Here is a 27,738-nt window from a genome sequence, read left to right as displayed (position 1 = left end):
AATTTGAGGTTGAGTCAACCTCGGGGATGCCCACAACCAGTTCAGATGATTGGTGCTGGCCGTGAGTGGGAATCGAACTCGGGTCGCCGAACTCGGGTCGAAGGGCAGCGCGCTGACCGCTGCACCACCGCTCCCCACCAAAACGAACACACACGTTGTACAATGTAGCTGGTGTTGGTCAAACATCCCAATGCAACATGTGACTGCAATTTACTCATTTGAGATTTTATTCGGCAAGTATGTGCACGCTTGACATTTAGTCATTTAAAAGTGATAATGGAGTCTGGCATGTAACAAGAATCACAAAACCGCAATACATTTTTAATACGTATTTCTATATCTGTTTACGTCACACTGTTGTCAATGCCCAGCATGTTCACCGTCGCGAGGTTGCATAGTAATATCACGATGGAAGTCTTCGTTTTCAAAGTTTAGTTAATAAAACAAGTTAGAAAAGTGTAAAAAATAAAACATACATACAAAACGTTCGTTTAACATTCTGGCTCGTGCTTTACTATTGCATTCAAAACATTGAACTACGGTACTCCCGAGTGGTTAAGAGTTCAAGACAACGCGTCGAGCGAATGAAGGACGAAACAACGTCCGCCCACCTCCCGTCGCGTGTCGTCATAGACACACGGCGCCCTCGTGTTGCAGGAGACGAGAGAGAAGGGTGAAACCACCGGCTCATGACCTCTGCGAGTTCATCGCTGCAAGTCCCCAACGCTTCTTTCCGCTTCAGTCTTCCCTCGAGTGAATTTACGCTCCCAACGTCCCGAACACACAGTTTGGTCATTCACAAACACTGCAAGGTTCCACAAATGTAAGTTAATGTATAAATAAAAAACAGTATACGTACAGTATACGTCTGGTGTCAAAGGATCACATTTCCAACCAAGCAAGGTTGAGTACTGATGAGACGCTAAACACCAACACGGGTCCAGAGTTTGCTTGCGTTGAACAAATGGCCTCTTGCTTTCTCACCTGCTAAAAAAAAACTGGGAACGTGAAACTATGTCACAATTGTTCGGGGCGTTTTTTTAATTTGAGCTTTGAGTGCAGCACTCTTTAAAATATGCACATGCAAGACTGGCACACAATCCCACATGTCAATGTAAATTACCAGAATTGTGTAAATAACCGAGATATATACCTGAACTCAAAATTTCGCGTGACTGGGGGTCGCATGCTTCGATTTACTGCCTCACCCAGTTAAATAAAGGCCTAATTTTTCACGACTAAAATTACCCACGAACCAAATTTTGGTCACGTCTCCTTCACGCTAAAAACGTTTTCCACGCGGCTTCATATTGAAAAATCACGAGTGGTATCTACGAGCATGCGAATGTGACGTTTTCAAGAGAAGAATGACAAAACACTGAGTTGCAATGGCGTTTCAAGTAGTCACAGTGGTGCCCAGTGGAACTGCATTGGCCCTCTGAATTATTCTGGAGGTATTTGTACAGTCTGTTCTCCTGTAACGCGCAGTTTTCATAAAGCGAATTGGATATAATGCGATGAATGTATTTAGGGAACACATTTTTTATAATGTGGATGCGAATTGGATATAACGCAATCAAGCGAATGGAACTACTTCGCGTGAGTAGGAATAAGCAATTGTACGGCTGCCTCGGCATAACGTTGCACAAGGCGGGATGCTGCTGGATGCTTCTAGATGCTACCCACGCACCTCAGTCTTTGTTCAGCCGGCGTACGCATCTCACGTGTTATCGTGGACTGTGCTTTATATTATTTATCATAACGCGAATTTTCCGGAACGCGGTGTTCTTCAGGAACACAACTACTACTGCGTTATAGGAGAACAAGACTGTACTTTGTAAAATAAGACAACACAGACTTGGACAGAACAATAGTGGTGAAAAACATGACACTTCATAAGTCTACTTTATGTAACGGTAAACCGTTTTAACTTAAAAAACACTCGTTTAAAATGTCATGTTTTTCAACAGTGTCACGGATACGCTTAATTAAAATCAGGAAGTTGTCATTTTAGCCGACGCCCATGACGAACTCATCATCAAGCTCAGCGGTAAGAGACTCAACATGTTCAGCAATAACACTTCGGCCGTAAACGTTACATATTCAACAGGTGACATTTTGGGCTCGTGACCCTTTCTTCAGAGAGAATGAAGCTAAGCAGATTTGAGACTGGATAGTGCCTGGATGGGTGACGGTCATGCACAACAGGCGCCATCGGCTGCTGCACGGCTATGTAATGGGCAGCAAAGGTCAGTAGAGTAAAACATATTGTTGTAATGTACTTCTATGCATCCACATCTATGATCCCTGCATCACCAACCCACACTGACCGGTGATAAGTATGGTAAAAAAAACTCCACCCTGCAGTGTGGGGAGGGCCTTGGATTTACGTGCATACATTCACCCTGGCATGCCTAATGAGTGGAAGTTTGCCAGTTCAAATCTTCGTCGTGGTAGACTCAGCCTATCACTTTTCTCGGGTCAACACATTAAGAATCTCTTTGCGGGCAATCAACAGTGGTTGTCCCCTGAATAGGCTGGTCCCTGCCACAGGAATGTGAAATTCTCACACTGTCGCTAAGGTCATCAATAAATTAGCGTTACAGAATACTCCCTGAAGATGCGGATTTTTTTACGTGAATCCAATCAAAGGCCATCGTAATTGCGCAATTAATTTTAACAATGTTAAGATGAAATGCGAGTCAAATACAAAATACAAATGTCTTTGTCTTTTGGTATTTTATAGCGCTTTGTTAAGTGACAATCTTGGTAGCTGTTATCGAGTAACCCCCAGTCTCCCGACTAAAATGCGCTCCGCACAGCTGCTCGCTGAACCCCACTCGCGACGATGACGGCTGCGGAGCGCGGACCTCTATAGTTTGATTTCAAGGCTTAAGTACAGGTGTCCATCATGGGCACGTCGTCACCCTGCTTATTGTTGCTCTGGATCGCCCACTGCTGAAGCCGGCTGTAAAAAGGGTAAGCCTTGTTGTTTTGGAAGCTGTGGCACAGCCCCGTGATCTTTTCCCACTTGTCCCCGGGCAGCTGATTCAGGTTCTGCTCGCTCTCCACGGGCAGGCCCTTCTCCTCCGTGCGGAGAAAGCCAAAGAAGCGGCGCACGTTGTTGGCCGCGACGCTTCGGGCATGCACCTCGGAGGTCTGCTCAAAGAGCCGGGCCTCGTGGTCCAGGTACTGCGACAGGTAGGTGGCCTGCAGGTGGCCCATGGGAGAGATGCACGCTGTTCCGACCAAAAGAACAACAACACACAGTTATTAGCGGTGGCGGCGGTAAACACTCGTGCCTCACGGCACGCCTCCCTTAGGTTCGATCCCCGACTAGGGCACCTTTTTGGGTTTTCCGATTTCTTCCCATAGCTAAAACAACCCCCATACAATGCACCTAGGTATTGGCCAAATATAACCAGCAAATAACTCAATTGGGGATTGCACAGAGCAATACTTGGCAGGACCCTCCTGAAATGTCGTTGGACTCAGCGAGGGCTCTCCTGGGTAACAGGCGAAATAACATAGATTGACGTTTAGTCTTACAATTAACACTACGAAGAGTTGCAGAAAAATCCATAAAGCGTCATGTTCATGTGCTTAACGGGCACGGCCACAGAAAGCTATGCACACCCCGATCACACAGTCTGTCTCGTCTCCTTATGTTGACCAATGCCAGGAGTCGGCAATGTCACAGCTGAGAAAAGAAATATTTATTTCCTGTGGTGACAAAAGGCGTTAAACAACTCACATTTTAAAAAGCAGGCAAGCCAGCACATGCTACATGTAAAGTAGAATGCATCTCACGCCACATCATCACTTCCTTCTGCTCCTGTCCACAGCCGTTAACCAAGTGTATGTTATATGGTACGTATGTTGAACTTCTTTCGAACCGTACGTAGCCAACCGTGCTTATTGGAGGTGCGGGGGAACAACAAACAATGGATCTCTATGTGAGTCAATGGGTCTCTGTGTGAGTCTATGGGTCTCTGTGCGAGTCTATGTATTATGTTGAACTTGTTTCGCACAGTACGTAGCCAACCATGCTTATCGAAGGTGCGGGGGAAGGGCAAAAACTATGAGTCGCTGTGCGATTTTGTGGGTCTCTGTGCGAGTCTATGTATGTATGTAGAACTTTATTTCCCACCGTACATAGCCAATCGTACTAATCGGAAGTGGAATCCAGTCCTCCAAGCTCTGCTCTTACAGCAGTGCTTTTCAAACCTTTCTGGTATGGTGCCTACAAATCAAGTCCACTTGACCCCTCTAGGACCAGAGAGAGGTCACTTGAAGGGATCTCAGAGGTAGCTCTGCGATATCCGCTACTGTGGGCTGTTTTCCGACACGAAGGGTCGCACTTCCCCATGAGGTTCCCAAACGGATTGCTTTACAATCGAGAAACAATTGGGGAAAAAAGACAATCAGGAATTTCGCTTCCTGGTTTGCCACACTTATGACACGCACCAGGTGGTTGTTTTTTTAAGTGACGACCTGCAGAAAGAATGAGCCTTTAACCAAATCACCCGCAGTGCACCCGATCTTATCAGATGTCACTCGCCCAGCATGGCTGAGCATAGCTGGTGCAGGGAAAGGTGGTCAGTCACCATGCGGGCCAGATAATCAGAGGCGACATCGCGGGTAGTAGGCCGGCAGTGTGGACTGCAATTCTATGCTCCCATGGTGTCTGTGCATGGCGAAGTATGGTTGAACAACCCTCATCCAAGTGCCTTGCTGGGCTCACTCATTTTATTTGTAAACTTATAACACTTTAAGTAAATGTGTTAGGTTATTGCTATGGGGCCATTTTTTCCAGTATCAAAATGATGAAAAAAGAATAGGTTTTAGCCTTTCCAGCAATAATGCAGGTGTTAAGATGTTCAACCACCAAACACCAATTGCAAGGCATCAAGTTTGCATTGACCACACATGCTTGTGGTAAAACATGCAAACAAATATGCTTTCATAATGTATGCATGGTCTTTTAAACGTATTGGCCTACACCAGAGACAGCCTCGTGTATGGCCTTGTCTGACCAGTGTTAGACCAGAGAACGCCAAAACACGAACTGCAATGCAAATATAAAAGCGTTAATAGCTCGGGTTGAACAGTTATATCTGTGGAGCCATTTTTTTGCTGGTATCAAGATGATGAAAAAATCAAAGGCTTTTACCCTTTCTGGCAACAATACAGGATGTGTTAAGATGTTCAAACACCAAACAGACACCTCTTTACAAGGCATCAAGTCCGCATTTTTTTTTATCAAATGTCTTTGGCGTTAATTCCTTGTCAACTTAATTTCACATGAATAATAATGCATGGATTAAATTATTTGCAGGATGCCAGACATCCCCCAGAGGTTTGATCTGGCATCCAGAGGTTTGACTGGACATGTTATTACTGCGAGTTGGCGATTTTCAGGGATCCCTCGAATTACGAACGTTCAGTTTCAGAAATTGTATCTTATTTTATACCTACGTGACTTTACCAAAAGAACCAAAGAGTATGGATTCCTGCAGTCACAAAAGCTTCAAATCAAGATTGAATTGATAAATTGTGGACACTTTTCGAAATGAACGAAATCGAAGTTCTGCTCGAACGAAATTTCACGACAGCCACGCGCGCCGTGATATCATCAAACAAGATGCTCACCTCGAACACACATGCTGAAGAAGAGGATGAGTCCTGCGCTCCCAATCAAGATCCAGCCCATGAGCTACAACCAGACACAGCAGCAGCACAATCGTGTCAAACCAGCGAATCAAAGCACAATTCCTCGTGGCTCCCACGTGCAGGTAACAATATAAGCAAGCGATGCACACAGCATTCACATTCAGCACTAAAATGGAGACGCTCACTATAATCGTACCACTATTGGTTCAGAAATGCTGATATGTACTGTATGCATGTTGAACTTCGTTCGCACCGTACGTAGCCAACCGTGCTAATCGGAGGTACTGAAAAACATATTCAGCAGATTTTCAATTATCCGCGTGCGGTTTATCCAATTTGCACACCTGATATTTTCATATAAATTAATAACTCATGGATTTTTCCTTAAGCCCAAATTAATAATCTAAACACAGTTATACACTGTTTTTCTTGTAAATGTGTATTACAAGTCAGGTGCTTAAACTGAACAAATATGTGCTCCGGTTCACCAGAAATCCACGTGACCGCCTCTACAGTACAGGAGTTAGCGTGGCTCTGATGTCCACTTAGTGGGTAGAGTCTTCTGCACGGGAGCAGGAAAGTGTCATCACTGAGCATGCGCATAATCAATTGCTCGATTCTTTACTTCAAATTTTAGTTTAGTTGATTAACAAACTCAATTTTCTTAACTTAAACATAATGTATACATAATATTCGTGTTTTTTGGCATAGAGATCCGTGGAAAATTTATATTTTGGGATTATCCGTGATTTTGAATTATCCACGGCCGTCCTCCCGGTCATTAACGTGGATAATCGAATCTACTGTATGTGTAGGAAAGACATGGAATGACACGTATACTGTATTTATGTCAGTAGTACTGCTAACTACGACAGTTACTTACTGTAATTTGCTGACCCCGTCCCGACTGGACATCTGTGCAAAAGAGCTTCACAGCTCATCGGATTCCTCCTCCAGACTAAATAAATAAACTGATGTGTATTTGTGTTTATTTGGATAATAATGATAAAAGGTTACAACCACCTGTATTAATTTTTCAAAAGAATGTGATATTGCTGGCCATCACGCCTTACTGTCAAGGATCAAGCTAAGCTTCTGGCATCGGCTGGGAATCGCCGTGCGGGTTTTGACACCACGCAGAGGGAACGCAATGATGCCAGGCATGGACAACATGTTTTAACAAGCCCAAGGGCCTAGGGCAAGTATTCTGCTTAATAGACACCACCTTAGCGGTTCCAATTTATTGATGCAGCCAACAACAATGAATTAATTATATGATTTGATAATCGTTTGAAATGCGCGTGTTATCGACAGCAAATCGCTTTTGACAGCCATGTAAATACATCAGTGGGGGTCAAGTTTTTCTACCTGATGTGGTACCAGTTTCTGTTCTGGCCCACGGACTAACCAATTCTCAACCCCCACCACCCCCCATGCAATGAGGTCACAATTCAAGAACACATTTTGTCGACATTTTCACGCACACAATAAGACACGTTCATTTTGCGTTTAAGACTTGATGCGCCTAGATTTTTTTCTAAAACAGTTTTTCTCGCAACAGTTTGTCTTGTCAAGCAAACACAACAAAAATACCAACAATTTAGGAAAATCTTGATCTGCATTTTTATTCCGACTTCCTGAATCGTATCCGAATGGATGCTTTACGTAGTCTCAGGCGAAACTTAGCCAACTGATAAATTTCGTTGTGAGAAATGTTCAACTCACCGGTAGGAGGTGAAACAACAGCAATAAGTGGCCTATTAAACACTCGAATACGTGGCAATTTAATGTTTGTTTGGCAGTGTTGGGTGGTGGAAAGTCTTAACAAAGATGTTGCTGGGCTACACATCCTAACAAAACATTTAACTCCGAATCTTGGTGCTGGCTGCGAAAATGTAAGTCAGGTAGTCCTCTACTTACGATGGAGATGCGTTACAACGACCCCATCGTAAGTCAAAAATATCGTAAGTCGAAGATGGCCTAGCCTACCCAGGAGTCTTTATCACTATTCTTTAGCAAAACAGAGCAATTTACAGGACCGTACTGTATAAACTATATACTGTATGCATTTATTAATTACAATACTGTATTGCACAGTAAAATGTAAAGTAAAAACAAGGTAAATTATAGCCTACCTATATGAACTGCAATTTAATAGAAAGTTTTTTTCAGGAAACAATCCTATCTGCATCACACAAGGCGGGAGATGCGTACATCCCGGCAGCGCCCCAACGTACAGCATCGTATCTCGTACGCTGCTGCGTTTGCCTGCCGCGCGAAATTTAAAATATTTTACAATTTTGTCGTATAGTTATCGTAAGATCGAAATATCGTAAGTCGGACCATTGTAACTCGGGGACTATCTGTATAAAGTGTAAAGTTATAGTCTACATAAAACAGGAAAGTGACTGGCGCATACGACGTGGTTTGCTTAGCCTATTATAAATCGGTCGCTTAGATTAACATATCCCATCCCGCGTTTTAAATCCAACCAGATATCAGATTAGACGCCATTATGATCTAATATTTTTATTTCACCAAGTAAGGCCCACTGAGCTACGTAGCTCTTTTTCGGAAGCGACCTGGCCACAAATGATAGCTCAACGAAGTGGCTTATCACGTGGACATTTATAGCAGCCAAATACTCGAAACGCATGTTTCTGCATGTGGAAGGAAAACCCGGAGGACCCAGAGAACACAAGACTCCAAATAACACGATATCTCTAACGGTTTGGCGTAAAAATGTTTTGGTTCTATAACAATCATTCAAGCAAAACAAAAGTTAATTTTGATAGTTTTTTTTAATAATCACATCTGCGTGCCAGATTACCACACAGGGCAAGGCCGTAGCCATGGAGTCAACATTGGGGGGGACCAAATCTTTCTGGGGGTCTGGGGGTCCCCCCCTAGAAAAAAAAATCTAAATTTGAAAACGAATTTCCTACCTAAAAAAAAAAATCACTAACACATAGGATGGACTTTTTATTGATTTTTTACAATAAAGTCTAATAGTGTATTGTATTACATTGCTGTTCTTTTCTTTGTTACATTTTCTTGTTTCATTGTATGTAATGGCAGAGATTATGGATTAATAAAGCACAACCACGCCAGAAGCTCGCTACAACAGTGGGGGAGGGGGGGGGGGGATAACACGCGGCCCAGGTACGCATCGTGGGTCCGTGGTCTGTGCTCCCCACGCGGAACGCCACGACGTCTGCAGCTGCTGCTGCACTCTGCGACTTGAACTCGCAACCCTCCTAACGACCGCTCGACCACGGGACCACTCGCGTCACTCTGGAAAGCGTGGGAACACAGACGGTGCAAAATGACACACACACACCTCGTAGTGGCACGGTTGGCTACGTGTGGTGTGAAAGAAGTTCAACATACATACGCACACACTATGGCTGTGTGTGTAGAGTTTTCTTAGAGAGTTTTGTGAACGGTGCGTGCCAGTCAACTGCTGGATGGTGGCCTCTTGACGCCCGATCGTTCCATGGGGATTGTTTGGCAGCTATTCGTGACGAATTTACTATGAATAGCCTCAACTTGCACCAAGAGAGACCTTCCCCAAAAGGATGTTCCCTGGTTATCATTGCCAGATTATCAATGCTTGGTTATCATTGCCAAGTTATCATCGCCAGGTTATCATTTCCAGGTTATCAATACCAGATCATTGCCAGGTTATCATCGCCAGATTATCATTTCCAGGTTATCAATACTAAGTTATCATTTCCAGATTATTATTATTGCCAGGTTATAATTTCCAGGTTATCCGGTCATCGCTGTCAGGATACGAGGCAGTTATCGCTCTGCACGCACTACGGGCAGGAGGGATCCGTTTCGGTGGAAAGGGAGGAGGACCTGGCTTGCGACGTCGAGAGGAGGGAGACGTCGAGAGACGTGGTTATGATCGAGATGAGTTGTGGTCTCTGAGTTGTAGTCTCTGAGTTGTAGTCTCAGTCCACGTGGGAGTGCCCGATGTCTACAAAGGGACACGGGAAGCTGCCACGTGAAGCCCACGAGCGCGCCAGAAACCCGCCACTGGCTTTCCGTGCCATCCACGGTGACCCACAACAAGGCGCCAGGCTGCCACCGACACCTGTCTCGCTTTGCCTCTCCTTTAACCTCCGACCACGGAGAAGCGCTGGAACTCTCTCTTCGTCTCATGCGAAGCGTTCAACAAACTCCCCAATCAGTCAACGACCGCTGTGGGGACTGCGCTCCTCCATCGGAGGAACAGCAAGCAACACGACCTCGACATTCATTTGATGCCGATGCCATCGTCATCGTCCCTGCATCATTTGGCGTTTTGCGGTGACGGATTCGGTGATGGATCTGGGGGGAACGCCACCGTGGGGATACAAATACATCGGTTGTTGTTGTTGTTTACCATCATCATGGTCATGACGGGTGGTTACCTGGGACTCGTACTTGAGTTGCCGGAGCATCGCGTCCCGAGAGAATCCCGGGGCCAGGTTCAGTCCGAGCGGCTCCCCCTTGCAGGGCACTGCGGCCAAGTCGTGGCGCGGCGCGTCGCGGCTTGGAGTGACCGCCACGCCGCCGCCGCCGCGCACGAACTCCCCGGGACTCCTGAACTCGCTGGCGGCGCACACGTAGAAGTCGCCCGACAGCAGCGAGACGGCGATCCACGTGAGCGGTGCCACGGCAGCGCGGGTCGCCACGCCGAGCAGGGCGCCGAGCAGGGCGCCGAGCGGCGTGGGCGCGGAGCCGCGGCCGCGGCGGCAGCAGTCGCCCAGCAGCAGCCACGCGGTGGGGTTGAGCGTCCAGCCGAGCGCGAGCAGCAGCAGGGCGGGCACCCCGATGGCGACCACCCCGTACGCGTAGTTGGCGGTGACGGCGCAGGGGCAGTTGTAGGCGAGCAGCGAGAACAGCTGCTGCCCGCCCAACGTCGTGAGCGCGATGCCGCCGTTCACCAGCGAGATGCTGTTCGCGCGCAGGAACTGCGCCAGGCTGTTCATCTTGTCCATGGCGACGGGCGGAGAGCCGAGAGCTGACCGGAGACCAGTTCCCTGCGACCAATTCTCCGTCACCAGCGAACTCCCCGCGACCAATTCTCCGCTCCCAGCTCCCCGCGACCACTCGCCACTCCCTCGCCGCCCCCCTCTCTCTCTCTCCCCGGGGCGGGCAAGCGCAGGAAGCGCCTCCTTCGCCAAGTGGCGAGTTTCCTTCTCGCCGCGTTCCTCACTGCGGAGGAACCGCGCCCCGCTCACACGGATCCTCGGAGATGCATAGCAAAGACAAAGATCCCCGCACCTCCGTGTAGCCTCAACAGGCTGTTGGGGCAAGTGCTGCTCGCGAGCACCCTCTGAGGGTCGACGCGGCGCACGAGGGGGGGGGCAGCGCCACTCCCCTCCGCCTTTGTCTCCCCGGCGCTGGCGATGTTTACCACACCGCGCCAGCTACTCGATCGAGGCCGAGTCGCATGTATGTATGGTGAACTTCTTTCGCACCGTATACAGCCACCCGTGCTGATATACACACACAAATACCATAAACATGCACATTTCTCATACAGTACAACATACGAAGATTCCCCGTATTCCCTTAACAGACTGTTGGGCAAGTACTGTAAGCGAGCACCTATGAACCAGGTACTCATTTGAGGCAGAGTCGACCTAGGAGAGGCCCAGAACCTGCTCAGGGTTCGCCACTGGTGTTGGCCGGGTTCGGAGCGCAGCCGCATCACTCTGCGAGCGCGACACAGCTGCGGTCTGACCCGAGACCGTCAGACGAAGCCCTCCTGCAAGGTCGTGTGACTGATGCGTCAACTACAAACACTTCGTGGGGTTCGTCACGCAGGCAGGCGGCGGCGGGTTGGGGGCATTGTCTGTCAGGGTCGCGGCGGGTTGGGGGCATTGCCCGTCAGGGTCACGGCGGGTTGGGGGCATTGTCTGTCAGGGTCACGGCGGGTTGGGGGCATTGCCCGCCAGGGTCACGGCGGGTTGGGGGCATTGCCCGTCAGGGTCACGGCGGGTTGGGGGCATTGTCTGTCAGGGTCACGGCGGGTTGGGGGCATTGCCCGTCAGGGTCACGGCGGGTTGGGGGCATTGTCTGTCAGGGTCGCGGCGGGTTGGGGGCATTGTCTGTCAGGGTCGCGGCGGGTTGGGGGCATTGCCCGTCAGGGTCACGGCGGGTTGGGGGCATTGTCTGTCAGGGTCACGGCGGGTTGGGGGCATTGCCCGTCAGGGTCACGGCGGGTTGGGGGCATTGCCCGTTAGGGTCACGGCGGGTTGGGGGCATTGTCTGTCAGGGTCGCGGCGGGTTGGGGGCATTGCCCGTCAGGGTCACGGCGGGTTGGGGGCATTGTCTGTCAGGGTCGCGGCGGGTTGGGGGCATTGTCTGTCAGGGTCGCGGCGGGTTGGGGGCATTGCCCGTCAGGGTCACGGCGGGTTGGGGGCATTGTCTGTCAGGGTCACGGCGGGTTGGGGGCATTGCCCGTCAGGGTCACGGCGGGTTGGGGGCATTGTCTGTCAGGGTCGCGGCGGGTTGGGGGCATTGTCTGTCAGGGTCGCGGCGGGTTGGGGGCATTGCCCGTCAGGGTCACGGCGGGTTGGGGGCATTGTCTGTCAGGGTCGCGGCGGGTTGGGGGCATTGCCCGTCAGGGTCACGGCGGGTTGGGGGCATTGTCTGTCAGGGTCGCGGCGGGTTGGGGGCATTGTCTGTCAGGGTCGCGGCGGGTTGGGGGCATTGCCCGTCAGGGTCACGGCGGGTTGGGGGCATTGTCTGTCAGGGTCACGGCGGGTTGGGGGCATTGCCCGTCAGGGTCACGGCGGGTTGGGGGCATTGCCCGTTAGGGTCACGGCGGGTTGGGGGCATTGTCTGTCAGGGTCGCGGCGGGTTGGGGGCATTGCCCGTCAGGGTCACGGCGGGTTGGGGGCATTGTCTGTCAGGGTCGCGGCGGGTTGGGGGCATTGCCCGTCAGGGTCACGGCGGGTTGGGGGCATTGTCTGTCAGGGTCGCGGCGGGTTGGGGGCATTGCCCGTCAGGGTCACGGCGGGTTGGGGGCATTGTCTGTCAGGGTCACGGCGGGTTGGGGGCATTGCCCGTCAGGGTCACTGGCGGGTTGGGGGCATTGTCTGTCAGGGTCGCGGCGGGTTGGGGGCATTGTCTGTCAGGGTCGCGGCGGGTTGGGGGCATTGCCCGTCAGGGTCACGGCGGGTTGGGGGCATTGTCTGTCAGGGTCGCGGCGGGTTGGGGGCATTGCCCGTCAGGGTCACGGCGGGTTGGGGGCATTGTCTGTCAGGGTCGCGGCGGGTTGGGGGCATTGTCTGTCAGGGTCGCGGCGGGTTGGGGGCATTGCCCGTCAGGGTCACGGCGGGTTGGGGGCATTGCCCGTCAGGGTCACGGCGGGTTGGGGGCATTGTCTGTCAGGGTCGCGGCGGGTTGGGGGCATTGTCTGTCAGGGTCGCGGCGGGTTGGGGGCATTGCCCGTCAGGGTCACGGCGGGTTGGGGGCATTGTCTGTCAGGGTCGCGGCGGGTTGGGGGCATTGCCCGTCAGGGTCGCGGCGGGTTGGGGGCATTGTCTGTCAGGGTCGCGGCGGGTTGGGGGCATTGTCTGTCAGGGTCGCGGCGGGTTGGGGGCATTGCCCGTCAGGGTCACGGCGGGTTGGGGGCATTGTCTGTCAGGGTCACGGCGGGTTGGGGGCATTGCCCGTCAGGGTCACGGCGGGTTGGGGGCATTGCCCGTTAGGGTCACGGCGGGTTGGGGGCATTGTCTGTCAGGGTCGCGGCGGGTTGGGGGCATTGCCCGTCAGGGTCACGGCGGGTTGGGGGCATTGTCTGTCAGGGTCGCGGCGGGTTGGGGGCATTGTCTGTCAGGGTCGCGGCGGGTTGGGGGCATTGCCCGTCAGGGTCACGGCGGGTTGGGGGCATTGTCTGTCAGGGTCGCGGCGGGTTGGGGGCATTGCCCGTCAGGGTCACGGCGGGTTGGGGGCATTGTCTGTCAGGGTCGCGGCGGGTTGGGGGCATTGTCTGTCAGGGTCGCGGCGGGTTGGGGGCATTGCCCGTCAGGGTCACGGCGGGTTGGGGGCATTGTCTGTCAGGGTCGCGGCGGGTTGGGGGCATTGCCCGTCAGGGTCACGGCGGGTTGGGGGCATTGTCTGTCAGGGTCGCGGCAACCGCGGGCCACGCTCAGACGTCGCCCCACGTCCAGGCAGAGGCGGCATTCTCTCGTTGTTCAGCGTTTTGAGTTTTTCTTAATCCTCCTTACTGACCACTGGAACAAAATTTTGTTGTGGCGAGAGGGGCACCGCGGTAGGGAGATGTTATTTCACTCGCCTGGTATGCAGGAAATCGTGGGATCGATCCCGACCCTGACGCCTGCTGTATGTTTGGAGTTTGCGTGTCTCTCTCTCCCTGTGATTGCGTGGATTTTTCTCCGGGTCCTCCTGGTTTTCCCTCCACATTTATAATGAACGTCACGCATTACGAGTATCGATTTTGGCTGCTATACATTTCCACCCGAGAAGTCACTTTGTTGGGCTATCATTTGAGGCCAGATCGCTTCTGAAAAAGAGCTGTATATAGCTCTGTGGGCTTTATCTGGTGAATGAAATACTGCAAGTTGCAATACTCGGGGCATGACTGTAATTTACCATCCCGCTGGACTTCCATTGTCCGCCCACGGGTGGCACAACCAACCCGAGACCGCCTGCGCGCCCCTCTCCACTCAGATTAGCCCCGAAACCGTCTCGCGCTCGGGCGGAATCCGATGCCGAACGACAGCGGACTTCCCTGAGAGGTGGGGGGGGGCTTCATCGGGCTCGGCACGGGCTACAGAAGAGGTGGAATGATGTGTTAAACAGAAGGGGGTGGAGTTGACTGGACTTTGCCGATGGGCTGGTGTCGAGGTCGGCCTCTGTGGAGAAGGACGCTGCGGGGGAGTCGGAGGCAGTCGCCCTCCAGCACACAGAGGGTAGGAGAATGACGCTCACAACAACGAGCAGAGAGCAACTGGGTAGCTAAAACGAAGAGTTGGCACAATGGGGAGCACAGGTGGTGCATCTGTCAGTCATCTCAAGTCAGTCAACCCATGGCACCTCGGTCTGTTCCATAACCTTCCAGCGGGTTTTCGACACCTCAATTGGCCTCAAAAGTGCACCTAGCATGGCACAAGCGCCGTGGTGACGTCACCACCACTTAGTGGTGAACAGCGTTTGCTGTTGGGGGGGGGGATCATACAAATGTGACAGTCCCCTCCCGTGGGAGTCAAGGTGCCATACTCTGGCTGGCTTGCCAGTGTGTACGAGATATTGCTGCTGCTGCTGCTGTTGCCGCCTCCCACACAGGGTGTTTCTACCGGTCCGCCAATTGAGTCCCAAGTGTAAAACTCATTAATTGGCCGTTGATAGCGTGGCTCACCGCCTGGCTGCTGCCTTCTCGCTTGTCCGTGGTTGCTCCGAGTTACCACCTCGCCATGGCGGCGAGCAGGGACGTGCGGTCAGGGGAGGCAGAGCCTTGTCTGTCATACTCCAATGAAAACAGCTGTTACGAAAAGTAAAAACAAAATCTAATGAAATCAATATTAAGATTTTTCCACTGATCTGTATTGTAAATGTCATTTCTGTACGATTCCAATCATTTTTATCGTCAAAATCGCCAAATTTGCGGAGCTCCGCTGCAAATACAGGAAGAGACGAGGTGAGGCAGCGACGAGCTCAGCCTCCCCTCTGATTGCGCAACCCCTCAGTAACTAGGTGGAGCGCGGGCAATAAGCGCGTGCCTGTTACTATCTCAGTATGTCACCAATGTAATGTTTGTAGACTCCTTCATTTAATGTCCTCGCCTTCCATACTCCAGGTAACTTATTTCACGTGTGTGTATAAATATATTTAGGCTCGCTGGTCTCGTCATGAAACTGCAATGAAAAAGCACCAGGGGAGGCAGCTATCACATCTGCCTGAGGGGGACGTGTCTAACACGCCCCACACGGAGGCCACGCCCCCTCCGTGAGGCCACGCCCACCTCAGTGTGTGAATCTGGCACTAGCCAGTGCCTCCCCAGCCATGGACCTCACCGCACGTCACTGGTGGCGAGATGTTAACCAACCTCACCTGGAATACAGTTCGTGGGTTCGATCCAGACTCTGATGCCAACTGTATATTTGGAATTTGCATGTCTCTCTCCCCGTAGTCGTGGATTTTTCTCCGGGCCCTCCGGTTTTTACCTCTACATTTAGAATCAACATCACGCGTTTAGAGTATTTGGCCACTTCGTTGAGCTATTATTTGTGGCCAGGTCACTTCTGAAAAAGAGCGATATAGTTCAGTAGGCCTTACTTGGTAAAATAAAAATAGTTTATAATATGTCTTTAAGAGTGAGCGAAGTTATTACTGTATTACCATTTGGTGTTAGGAAAAACATGTATACATATTTAACATGTTTAAATGATTAAAACTTAAAATGATCACAAGAAAGCGCGAACCCCGGATTCGTGTTGTATTTGCACGCATGTTTTTTCACCCTCTGTCACGTTCACGATTTTAGGTTCCATATAACTAGTTTAAAAAAAAACTGAAATGATCAACAATTATTTTGTGATAGTGGCTGTGTAATCAGACAGAGCAAGCCCACAGTCAAACACCCAAACTCTGAACAATCGGTGGCAGGGATTTAAAATTCTTCCAAGTTCCTAGTTTAAACGTTTACATTATGCCCAAAACATGTATGGTTTTGGTTTTAAAAGCCCCATATATCGTTTCTAAGCCACTCATGATTTGATACATTTGCATATTCGACTTATGAACTTTCAGAGATAGGAACAAACCTGGCCCGTATGTCCAGTTGCTTTTTTGAACCGCGAGTCGTAAGTTAAATCACAGCGCAATAGATGGCGGTGGTTGTTCAGTGTCATTACCCAGCATTCCCAGAATTTCTGCCCAGGCCTTTCTGCCCAGGCCAGGCAGAACATAAAGAACCAGTGGCATCTATAGTTGCAGGAGATTATACAACTTTTAAAGCCATTGTCCGTGTTTAGTGTACACGCCGTACATGTTTGGAATCGACAGGAGTAAATTTGAACAAATCGACTTACGAACAGACCTCTGGAACCTAACTTGTTCGTAAGTCGAGGAGTCTATGTATATGTGTGTAATTGTCAAAACTGAACGTTCTAAAACGGGGTTTTTGCTACTTCCACATTCTTGATGGAGACACCTCCGTGTCAGTAGTTTTTCATTAGTGTGCAGACATTTACAAAACTGATGTAGGTTGTAATCACAAACACTATTTATATCTCACTTTTTTATTTTACATTATTTAACAGTTCGATAATTGGAGAACATTGTTTTTATTCAAACATAAAATGACTTCAATTCCCGCACTCGAGTGGCTAGATAAGCCTGGGCGCTGTGCCCACTACAGCAAGTCGCTAACTCAAAGGGAAGTAACCAAAATATCTGGTTAGGTATCGTAGATCCGAAGATATTAAACGTTAAAGATTTTAAAGAATATACACGGACAACAGGGCAAGTTGAATAACAGTGTGTAAAAACATTGCGTGATACTGGAGTATAGTGGAACCCTGTTTATGGTCACATTCCTTCTGCTTTGTCGCACGTCTCATATTTCACAAAACAAAATCCGTGGCCATCACAAAGCATCTCACCACGGTGACGTCGAGAGGCCGTGCACTCAGTGGCCTCTGAACAAAACAAAAGAGGCAGAGTCAAGTGTCACAGGCGCAAGAGGGAAGGGAAAGATTTGATCCTGGACTCGGACACCTTAGGCAAGGTCGTTAATGGCTGAGGAGGGAGTCTGTGATGATGTTTTTTACTCTGCGAATTAAGTTTTCAAACAGTGCTCATCACCTCTAAATAAAACGATGCACGCTTCAACCCTTTTAAATGCATATAAATGTCACGAATGTGAGAATGACTGCTAGGATCATTTTAACCATCATCACCGAGTTAGAGCGATGATCATGAATTACAAATGTGCACGCGATCACTCTCTCATTGGAGGCCTCAAGCCGGGAGGGAGGATTACAGTCTGTTCTCTTGTAACGCCTTTTCAAAACGCAAATTGGATATAACACAATGCATGTACGAGGAAACATTTTTTTATAACGCGGACGCGAATTATATATAAAGCGATGGAGCGAACGGAACGTCGCACGAATAGAAATAAGCGGTCGCATGGCTGCCTCGGCGTAGCATCGCACAAGGCGGGATGCTGTTGGATGCTTCCAGATGCTACACATGCGGCTCAGTCTTTGTTCAGCCTGCGTACGTATCTCACGTGTTATCGCGGACAGTTTTTACCATATTACATATTATTTACTTTCACGCGATTTTTCCACAACGCGGTGCTGTTCAGGAACGCAACTACTGCATTATAGGAGAACGGACTGTATTGCTTGAATAGGAGCGAGGAGAGGGCATGGAATACGAGTCTCTGGTCTGACCCAACACAACACACATCTTTGTGCAATCTGAGATTCCTCAAATCCACAATCGATTATCAACGAGGAGCCCTGCTGCCACGAGGCATGCGACCGTTTCTCCAAACTGTGTTTGTAACGTAGCTCCCACGTTGTGAACCACACGTCCCAATTCCTTGTTGTCAATATGTACTGTGTGTATGTACAACTTCTCTCGCACCACTGTACGTAGCCAACCGTGCTCATCGGAGGTGCGGGGGGAAGGACAACAAACTAAACACAAAACCAGTTGTAAAGAAATGTGTTCGATCTAGATTTAAAGGTGCATAGGTCCAGCGGCTTCTTAATATCGGAAGGGAGAACGTTCCAAACGGCCACAGAAGTGCATCTGAACGCACGCAATGCGGTGACCGTCTTTAATATGCAAGCTTGCCCTCCTTTATTTACAATTTCCAAGACATTTTTATATTTCCTTAGTGGACTCTGAAGCAGTTGATTGGCAGGCTTCATTTGGTGGGTCTGTCAGCGCAGTATTCATGGCAAACACATTGTGTGCCCGAATAATTCCCGAAAAGCCAGCTGACAGTATCCAAACGTGGGCATCAAGGTTGGGATTAATTCGAACCTGCAAGAAGAAAACAACATTACATAGGATTTAATGAGTGAAAAGTTAACAAAATATATACTTATGGATATATACACATACAAAGACTCCAACTTTACATTTGGTAGAATAACGTGTAGAGGCAAGTATTGTATCTTTTAAAACCAGCATGATACAAGTCTGTAGTTTGGCCACCCGTAATCTCCATTGTAATAGACATCACACCAGGCACAGATATCAATTGTCAATAGTTCCAAGCGCCAAAATCAAACCTGAGTCTCTGGGGGCACAGCAATGTACACAAACAACTCCACATATATGAACGTAGAGACAAATACTCTCTGTTTATCCTCACGGAACTGAAATGTATGTCCTGACAAGCAGCCAAGAAGATGTGGCAGGAGACAAAATGTATGAAAAAATCTGATCGGCTTCAAAGAATTATAAGATATAACATCATAATGGGTGACTTCAATGCAAATATAGGTGAAAAGCAGTGATGGGAGGATGATGATTGGTAAATTTGGTATTGGAGAAGAAATGAGAGAGGAAAATGTCTATTAGGTTATGCGGCCAGAAGGGACATGAATGTGATGAACGTTTTTTCCCCCCAATGAAGTCATCTAGAAAATGGATGTAGAGGAGCCTAAATGGAGAAATTACAAATATTATTGACCGGATTCTTACAGATAAACCTCAGGTTTTCAAAGACATCTCTGTACCCTAACCAACAACACTGGCAACTGTTGTAAGTTCCGCCAGTGCAATTCTCTGTATGGCCTCCCCAAAGCCCTAACTGCCAAACTCAACATGATGCAAAATGCCACTGCAATACTTCTCAATCGTAAACGTGACTAGATCGTCCCAATACCCCCGATCACCTCCTCTGGCTCCCAATCCAATCTCATATCAACTTCAAGATTAGCCTCAATATTTTCAAGATCCCCCATGGACTTTATTAACTTTTTCAGTCAGTCTCATTCTACTCCCACACTCTCACACTCCGCTCTAGCAAGCAGCTCAAGCTTTCTGTTGAACCCCCCCCGCTCCCCCAATCAGTCTGCTCAGTCAGGTCACCTCCTCCCTCTGCTGGTTTGGAACTTTCACCACCAGCTGTCCGTGCTGTTGACTCACCGCTCCAGTTCCAATCCAGGCTCATTCCCCCTCACTATCACTGTTTCTTTCACTATGTAAACAAATAAAGAATAATGCTCCTATACCACCATTCTCTACAACATCTGGAGATGCATTTAGATGGTATATCAACTATACTGTGTGGTTATTGCACTTCCAACGTTTACAAAAATAAATCCAAGCTAACAGACAAATCAAGTCGGTTAACATCAAACATCGAATTCAAAAGGTACAAGAAGATGACTCAATCCTCTTGAGAGGCAACATGACGGAATGCATGTTGCCATGAGCAACTATGGAACAGTCATCGCTGTAGTGGACGGCACCAATCGTAGTCGGGGGCTCAGTAAAAAAATTAACAGAAAGAGCAGCCATGTAATTAAGTTTTTTTTATTTTACCAGGTATGGCCTACTCAACTATATAGCTCTATTTCCGAAGCGACCTGGCCACAAATTATATCTCAACAAAGTGGCTTATCACGTGGAAATGTATAACAGTCAAATACTCTAAACACATGTTGTGTTTCTAAATGTGAAGGGAAAGACTGGAGGACCTGGAGAAAAATCCACGTCACCAAGGGGAGTCTAACATGCAAACTCCAAATATGAGTCAGGGTCGGGATAGAACCCACGACCTCCTGTATACCAGGCGAGGTAGTTAACATCTCCTAGCCACCGTGGTCCCCCAAAGTTCGAAGGTCAGAGCACCAAGCTGGTACCGTGCAAATCCTGGGTGCAGATCAGGGCCGCCGCCGTGATTGGACTCGTTTCTCTACACAAGTCCCAGAAACACATTTCTTCCAACACAGATTAAAAGAAAAAATATGCAACTGCACTTTACCAACCTCTTGATCTGTAGCTCAAGCTATCTGTACCTTTAATTTTCACCCTGTCTCGTGACCGAGCCACTGTCGATGTCTTACCTTGTGAATGCCCGTAATGGGGAGCTTTCCTTCCAAGGTTGCGTGGTTGCTGCTTGTAAAATTCATGTTTTGAAAGGGTTCTCGGTTATTGGTATCATCAAAACACGTCTGCAGCACAAAAACACACGGCAATACGTGATTCATGTGCTTTGATTCATTACATCCTGACTTCAAAAAAGCACTTTTCACAAATATTCAGCGACAATGCATTGCTTATTGATATTAAAACAAAATGTAACATTTGTATAGGTCTGAACTCTGTCAAAATAAATGTTATTTTTTTCCATCTCTCTACCCATGTGACACCACACGTCTGCGTCTCTCTCCCTGCCTCTCTGTAGCAACCAACATTCGTGTTAATTTAGGCGATGCAGCAGAGCAGAATGTCTAAAAGTACATGGATTCGACTGTGGACATGTTTTAATGTCTCACCTCTCACGTCTCACTTATGTTTCCCACTCTTTTCCAATTACGAGAATACCTCGCTTAGCGCAAGCCCACAGAACGCCAGTCTCGTGACAGTGCTCTTTGCCCTGGATGACATTTTAAAACTAAAATAAATGAAATCTAAATATCTACAAAGTGCCCGACGAGTGAGAACATGCAGCAGCGTCGGTCGAGGACACATAACTATGCCCCCTCACTCGCTCAGCCAATCACAGCGAAGCACGCCGAGCCACCCAGACCCCACTACCCGCGATTCTATTATCACAGTTCGTGGTCACGACTGCATTGTAAAAAAATATATCTTTTGTTATTACTGTACATTTAGCCAGGTAAGATCTCATGAGACCAGGAGTCTCAGGCTTCACCTAAAAGTGCCACACTGTCAAGATGTTAACTACCTCGCCTGGTATACAGAAGGTCGTGGGTTTGATCTTGACCCTGACGATGCCTATATATTTGAAGTTTTCATGTCTCTCTCCCCGTGGTAGCGTGGATTTTTCTCTAGGTCCTCCATTTTTTCCCTCCACATTTACAATCAAAGTGCGTTTAGAGTATTTGGCTGCTATACATTTCCACGTGATAAGCCACCTCGTTGAGCTATCATTTGTGGCCAGTTCGCTTCTGAAAAAATGGCTATATAACTAGTGGGCCTTACCTGGTAAAATAAAATAAATAATAAAATATTCCTCACCAGATAAATGTTGACTGAGGGCATCACTAAGACCCGGAGTGACTGCAGCAGCTCCTGCAACCTCGTCTACCACCGCTAAAACTACGAACAATTTTTTGTTATATTACCAGGTAAGGCCCACTGAGCTATATAGCTCTTTTTCAGAAGTGACTGCTGCTTTGGAGTACAGTAGAATGCACTCGTGAGTACAGTACATACTAATGATGTTAAAATACATTTTATTCTTATCATCTGTTTAACACGGAGGCCTTTCGCGGCCAATATCATCCACAAGAGGTTTTTTTGGGTTTGATCGTGTAAATATATGTCGTTAAAACCCGCCACCACCCGACACAGCCAACTAGTAAGGGTTGTCACGTAAACAGAATGTGGCCAATCCGTCACGAGTACAGCACACCGGTGTGCTGGAGAGCCAAGCCACAACATTTACAATCTGAGCACACGTTTCGCTAGTAATTACGAGCTTCATCAAGCGACAGCCAAATTACTAGTGCTGTACTAGTGACGACTGCATCATTAGCTGTGATGGAGGTTCGCTGGATCAGCCTGGGCCGCCGGATGATGGCAGCCGGATAATCGCGTGCTGGATAATCAATTATCCACTGTATTACCGATGCACCAATGAAGCCCTCATATATAACAGCGTTATTTCGTATGTGGTATACAGCGGTATAATGACCCCTATTTTAGCGCCGGATTGATAGCGCCGACTTCTCCTCCAGGAACACATTTTGAGCGCCAAGCGAGGTCTGCCTGTATGGTCCGGAAGTGGAATTCGGGCCACTGGAAGCCAGTGGAGGAATCCGAGCGCTGGGGTGATGTTTCCGTTCGTGGCTGTGAGTGAGAAGCCTGGCAACTGCATTCTGGATGGTTTGGGAGTTGTGTGGATGATGTATATGGGGAGACCATCGTGGGGTGAGTAGCAGTAACCGGCATTTGTTGAAGGCATGGATACAGATATTGTCACGTCTCTTATAATTCCCCTGAATAAATGTATTATCTGTTATATTTCACCCGAGTACAATTTTCTCCATTCATCTTTCTTGGAAGTGACTGCTTGGCTGCCACACAAGGCAATGGGTGAGCAGCAGAGCCATGTGATGATGATGGATGTGCCCAGGTTCCTACCAGGTCAGTGTCATGAAACACGACTGTATACTTGGACAGGTTTCCATCCGTTGCCACCACTGTCACATTTTGCTCATTTAATGTAGAACTGGGCGGACTTGCTTCCTCCCGATGTCCTTCTTCATTGCAAGGGACGTCTTTCAGCTGGGTTGCGTACACTGGCTGTAAAGAGAGTATCACTGTAGGTTTCATCACTATTAACATTATCCAACTACGGGTGGCTAGGTAAAGCATAATTTGCTCAAATAATAAAAAATAAGCATATCTCTTGTCAATGTTAAAATAAACCACACTGCCTTCAACAACACCAATGAATAATAGGCCAACGACTTAAAGCAAAAACCCTTCAGAGTAAAGACAGCCAAAAGCAAACATCCTTCTCTTTAGAGAATGCGGCACGCACCAAAGGGTGTCTGGAAAATTTTAATCTGGTGTTTTAAATTTGGCACGAGCATATACTTAGGAAACCCTCAATAGTTATTGCTTGTAAGAGTTTTTAACAAATAGTACGAGTTAAATTACACGAAGACGTTTTAGCTGCGAGCAGACGTGATGAATCTTACGTCTTCAACCTTGGGTTTACGGATAACCGTAATGAGCACCAATAATAAGAGATTCAGTGTTATCAGTATTTAGCCGAAGGGACATTTGCAGCCTCCAAATTCTTATATTGGTAAATCATGCTCCTTCAGTCACTGGTGTGGCAATCAGAAGCATAATGTTACGTGAAAAAGCTTGGGAAAAACTAGCTGCTTACAAATCTGCTGTAGTAGGGGTGCTTGATGTTGTGTGGGTTCTTCCAAAAGTTTGGAAGAATGGCGCCGATCACTTCTCCCGTGCTTTCTCCTGAAAACACCGCATTCAGCCAGTCCGAGCCCGACACACTCTGAGAAGACACGGATATAGCAAGACACTGCTTGACAACGCCTCAAAACATAAAAAGGACCTTTACTTCCATTAAGCCATAATTACCTTGTTTCCTATCCTTAACATTGTAAATCTTCCTTCAAAAAATATCCTGAAGCAGAATATTGGTGCTGAATACAGCCACATTGGCAAATGTGATTTGTAACTTTTATCCTTAATGCGTGTATGGCGAGTTGAATTTTAATGTGCAATTGTATTGATGGGCACTGACAGGCAACTGCTGAAGATCATCATTAGCAGGAAGTGTTACTACCTAGGCCACATTGCCCGAAACGACCACAAATACCAGCTATTAAAGCAAATCCTGGAAGGAAAAATCCAAGGGAAAAAACGACCAGGACGGCCAAAAACGACATGGCTCAGTAACATCAAAACATGGCTACAATTAACAACAGCACAAACTCTACACGCCGTGCTAGAACGGGACCAATATCATCGTGAAGTCGCACACGCCGTTAGGCAGCACTAAAGAAGTATTGATGGACTACTGGGTGTTGTCTTGGTGTGGTCTGTTGTTGTTGTTTTGCTGCTTTTCCCAAGCTTGCGTTAAGTGTTGAAAAATGTGCAAGAATGTATGCACTTTTGCAATTTGTACTAGAATATTTTATGGATTTTTATTTTATTTCTTTACTAATTTTTGTGTGATGAGCTTTACCTTTTTTCTATTTTGCACTCCGATCCTGTTGTTTTATTGTTTGTTGTGGTACATTTTTGACCCCGCGCCCCTACTGGACATCTGTGAAAAAGAGCTTCATTGCTCATCGGATTCCTCCTCCTGCAGTCTCAATAAAGAGTCTGATTCTTATAGACGAAGCAAACTAGTGAACATTTACTATTCAAGAATGTTCCACCGTATGTAACTAAAGTGTACCAAAAACCAGACAGTGACTGCTTTCACCATTTCCACAGGAAAACAAATGTGGGGTTGAAGGTAAATAGCAAAAAGAACGTACAAGTGTGAGACAAAAGCGCAAACTTAGCTTTGCGAGGCGTTGATGTGGGAAAAAAAAGAGGCCTCGATGCAAAAGTTAAAACTCGTTTTCTGAGCTTGTGAAATATATACGAACCCAAATCGTTCCCACTCTGGGGTTGAAGAGGTACGGTTTGTATCCCAGGAAGCCATAATCCAGGTAGTGAATGCCATTTACTCCATATCTGTAACCCAAATTCACAAAAAAAACATTGTGTTCTCAATAAATGTCCTTCGATTATAAAAAAACAATAAGCATACCAATGATATATTATATGTTTGACATGTTGCCAGGGTTCATTATGCTAAGGTGTGTATTGTAACTTTGATCCTTACCCGAGTGTGGATAGTTAAATTTTTATGTGCCATTTTATTGAGGGACTTCTATGTGTTGTTTTGGTGTGGGGTCTGGGATTGTTGTTGTTGTTTAGCTGCCTTGCCCAAGATTGCAATTAGTGTTCAAAAATCAGCAGTTTTATGTACTCGGTGAGTGTGTGAGGCCAGTGAGTGTGTGAGGCTAGTGAGTGTGTGAGGCCAGTAAGTGTGTGTGTGTTAGGCCAGTGAGTGTGTGAGTGGCCAGTGTGTGTGAGAGGACAGGGAGCGTGTGAGGCCAGTGTGTGTGAAGCCAGTTAGTGTGTGCGAGCCCAGCGAGCATTGTGAACTAACGCAGCGTAGCAGTTCTCCTGCGCCACCACGACCCCGCAGCTGTGCAACAGCCACGCGACCTCTGTGTTCTGGTGGCGGCGAATCGCGCTGCTCGGCTCTTCCGCCCGTCGCACATCCCAAAACTTAATCCAACGGTCGTGGCTGGCTGTCACCAAGAAGTTTCTAAAACAATACAGCATGAGATATAACATAAAAAAAACACACGACCGTTAATAATAGTGACTACGTATAATGTACATCACAAACAAGTTAGTTTTTGCCTTTGTGTACGTTACAACACTTTTGGGTCACTACATTATAAGGTCACACTCATTCACACAAAGTGCTTGCCACAAATGAACCACAATACCTTGCTGATCTCATCAAGCAACATATACCATCACGTGAACTCCGGTCATCCTCTCAGCACCAGCTTTTGGCCAACCATCTAACAAAGACAGTCACCGTATCGCACACTTTCAGATGTGCTTCTGCGTCCATCTGGAATGCTCTTCCTTCCGATATTAGGACGCCATTGGAGCCGAGCACTATTAAATAATCTTGATTGACAAAACTGAGTTCTTTAAATCAGATTTTTGTGTTTATTTTGTTGTCCTTCCCTCGCACCTCCGATTAAGCACGATTTGGCTACGTGCGGTGCAAAAGAAATTCAACATACATACAGACACAATGGCGAACTCTGAATGACGTCAGAGGATTTTTAACGTCCGCTGTGAATCGGTCGTGTGTATTATACAATATGCTTGCAGTGAAAACCAGGACGGCCTGCCGGATTTGAACCACAAATCCTCGCAACCTCTCACCCTCACCCAGGAGGCAAGCGACGCTCTGAGGGAGGCTCCTTGCCGCTTCGTCTTTACCTTTGCACAACACAAAATGCTCGTCCCATCTGGGCCAGCTGCTAAGGCCTTTGAAAACCACCCTCGCCACATCTAGCCTACGTAAATCTGCTTCCCAGGGCCAAAGGACTCCGGAGGAAAAATAGTGTAGCACGTAGCACAAGCATTCAATGGAAATCATGGAAAGCTTTCAAGAATGAACCTTTGGGGTGAGGCCCTGACCATCAGCTTGTCGCTGTGCAGGGGATTGGCCATCGAGGCCTGCAAATTACTAACCCTCCTTGCAGAGAAATCTGCAGTTCAAAAGGTGAAATGAAATTCTACAATTTAATCCATTTCTTCAATCATCGTCATCACGATCCATGGACAGATATCCAGTAGGTGTGCAATGCACATTTTGAATTTTTTTTCCACTTTCCTCTGTCTTGTGCCAATATGCTCAAGTAGTGGCCACATCTTTCTGGCACCAATCTCTTATGTCGTCATCATCAAGCCATTCTCTATGAGGTCTTCCTCTCTTCCCGGTTCCTTCCATTTTTACAAACAACACACTTTTAATTTTCCTGTTGTTACCCATCATACATATGGCGTCAAAATAGAGGCAGTTTCCTTTTTTCACTCCGCCTGATGACGACCGCTTGTGTTGCGATCGAAACGTCGTAGTTTTTTTTTTTATTTATATTAATTTGAACCTATCTACGTGACTTTACCGAAAAACTCAAAGAATATAGTTCCTTCTCATCACTGCCTGCATCATCAAGTTGTCTTCTATGTTGCAACGTTTACTTACTTCTACGTTGGGCCCTCTTTTGGTCCAGCTTAAGATGCAACATTATCCTTCTGTAGCAATATATTTCGAGGGCCAACATCTTATCTCTGTCAGTCTTTTTTTTACGTCGAAATCTCGCTGTAAGCATTTAAAACGACTTACTTGTTCATGGGACACCAAGCCAGTGACTTGACGAGATTGTCGTGGGCGCTAAACGTGTTGTACGGATACAGAATCACGTTTCCGTCTGGCTTCTTTACACGGAGGAGGCTGGATTTAGTGGTCAAATCCCACAGCCCAACGGAGCCTGAAACGGACCGTAAATAAGGGTAATCTTGCTGCTTTCGCATCAAAAGGAAAATAAAATATCTCCATTCACCCATATCAGCATTTTCCACGACGATCATAGGGCAAGAGACGTTTAGAAATTGATGATGTAGACAAGATCACAAAGACAAGATTAAATTGTGATCACGCCAAAATCTGTAGATGTCATTTCACCGCACTTCCGATTGGCACGGTTGGCTACGTATGGTGCGAAAGAAGTTCAACGTACGTACACA

The 27,738-nt window shown here is 47.7% G+C and overlaps 2 protein-coding genes across 3 annotated transcripts in view; both read right to left on the bottom strand.

Annotated features, from left to right (window-relative positions):
- Nucleotides 1-215: 215 nt before the first annotated feature.
- On the bottom strand, nucleotides 216-17,033 carry LOC133352977 (calcium homeostasis modulator protein 2-like). 2 transcript variants are annotated; one of them, XM_061569025.1, is made up of 4 exons: nucleotides 15,751-17,033; nucleotides 15,059-15,181; nucleotides 10,095-10,881; nucleotides 5,726-8,967 (listed from the first exon to the last, which is right to left on the bottom strand). In XM_061569025.1, the coding sequence occupies exons 1-4, from the start codon at nucleotides 15,882-15,884 to the stop codon at nucleotides 8,755-8,757; spliced, it is 1,257 nt and encodes a 418-aa protein (XP_061425009.1). In that variant the 5' UTR covers nucleotides 15,885-17,033; the 3' UTR covers nucleotides 5,726-8,754. The 2 variants fall into 2 exon arrangements, with proteins under 2 accessions (XP_061425010.1, XP_061425009.1); XM_061569026.1 differs by lacking the exons at nucleotides 5,726-8,967; nucleotides 15,059-15,181; nucleotides 15,751-17,033 and adding exons at nucleotides 216-3,239; nucleotides 5,653-5,716 and having other exon boundaries at nucleotides 10,095-10,993.
- A 174-nt stretch (nucleotides 17,034-17,207) lies between these two features.
- GTF3C2 (general transcription factor IIIC subunit 2) overlaps nucleotides 17,208-27,738 on the bottom strand; it is a 32,312-nt gene continuing 21,781 nt past the window's right edge. The window contains exons 5-10 of the mRNA XM_061568767.1: nucleotides 25,568-25,729; nucleotides 24,999-25,086; nucleotides 23,762-23,890; nucleotides 23,005-23,166; nucleotides 20,739-20,846; nucleotides 17,208-18,702 (exon numbers count right to left, since the gene is read on the bottom strand). Of these exons, the coding sequence (XP_061424751.1) occupies nucleotides 18,541-18,702; nucleotides 20,739-20,846; nucleotides 23,005-23,166; nucleotides 23,762-23,890; nucleotides 24,999-25,086; nucleotides 25,568-25,729 (811 nt within the window). The 3' untranslated portion in view covers nucleotides 17,208-18,540. The remainder of the gene's footprint in view (nucleotides 18,703-20,738; nucleotides 20,847-23,004; nucleotides 23,167-23,761; nucleotides 23,891-24,998; nucleotides 25,087-25,567; nucleotides 25,730-27,738) is intronic.

This window comes from Lethenteron reissneri, chromosome 42, assembly GCF_015708825.2.
Source record: "Lethenteron reissneri isolate LAM-NWPU_2019-01 chromosome 42, ASM1570882v1, whole genome shotgun sequence".
Classification (NCBI taxonomy): domain Eukaryota; kingdom Metazoa; phylum Chordata; class Hyperoartia; order Petromyzontiformes; family Petromyzontidae; genus Lethenteron; species Lethenteron reissneri.
The sequence above is the reverse complement of the archived record's forward strand: the minus strand, read 5'-3'. Positions and strand labels throughout refer to the sequence as shown.

What these genes read in the sequence shown, in the direction of transcription:
- LOC133352977 (XM_061569025.1), bottom strand. Translation starts at nt 15,884, where the DNA reads ATGTTGATTCTAAATGTAGAGGTAAAAACCGGAGGGCCCGGAGAAAAA. An exon ending in ACCCACGAACTGTATTCCAG is followed by an intron (nt 15,182 to 15,750) that starts GTGAGGTTGGTT and finishes TTTTCGTAACAG; the next exon opens with CTGTTTTCATTGGAGTATGA. An exon ending in AACTCAAGTACGAGTCCCAG is followed by an intron (nt 8,968 to 10,094) that starts GTAACCACCCGT and finishes CACGCTTTCCAG; the next exon opens with AGTGACGCGAGTGGTCCCGT.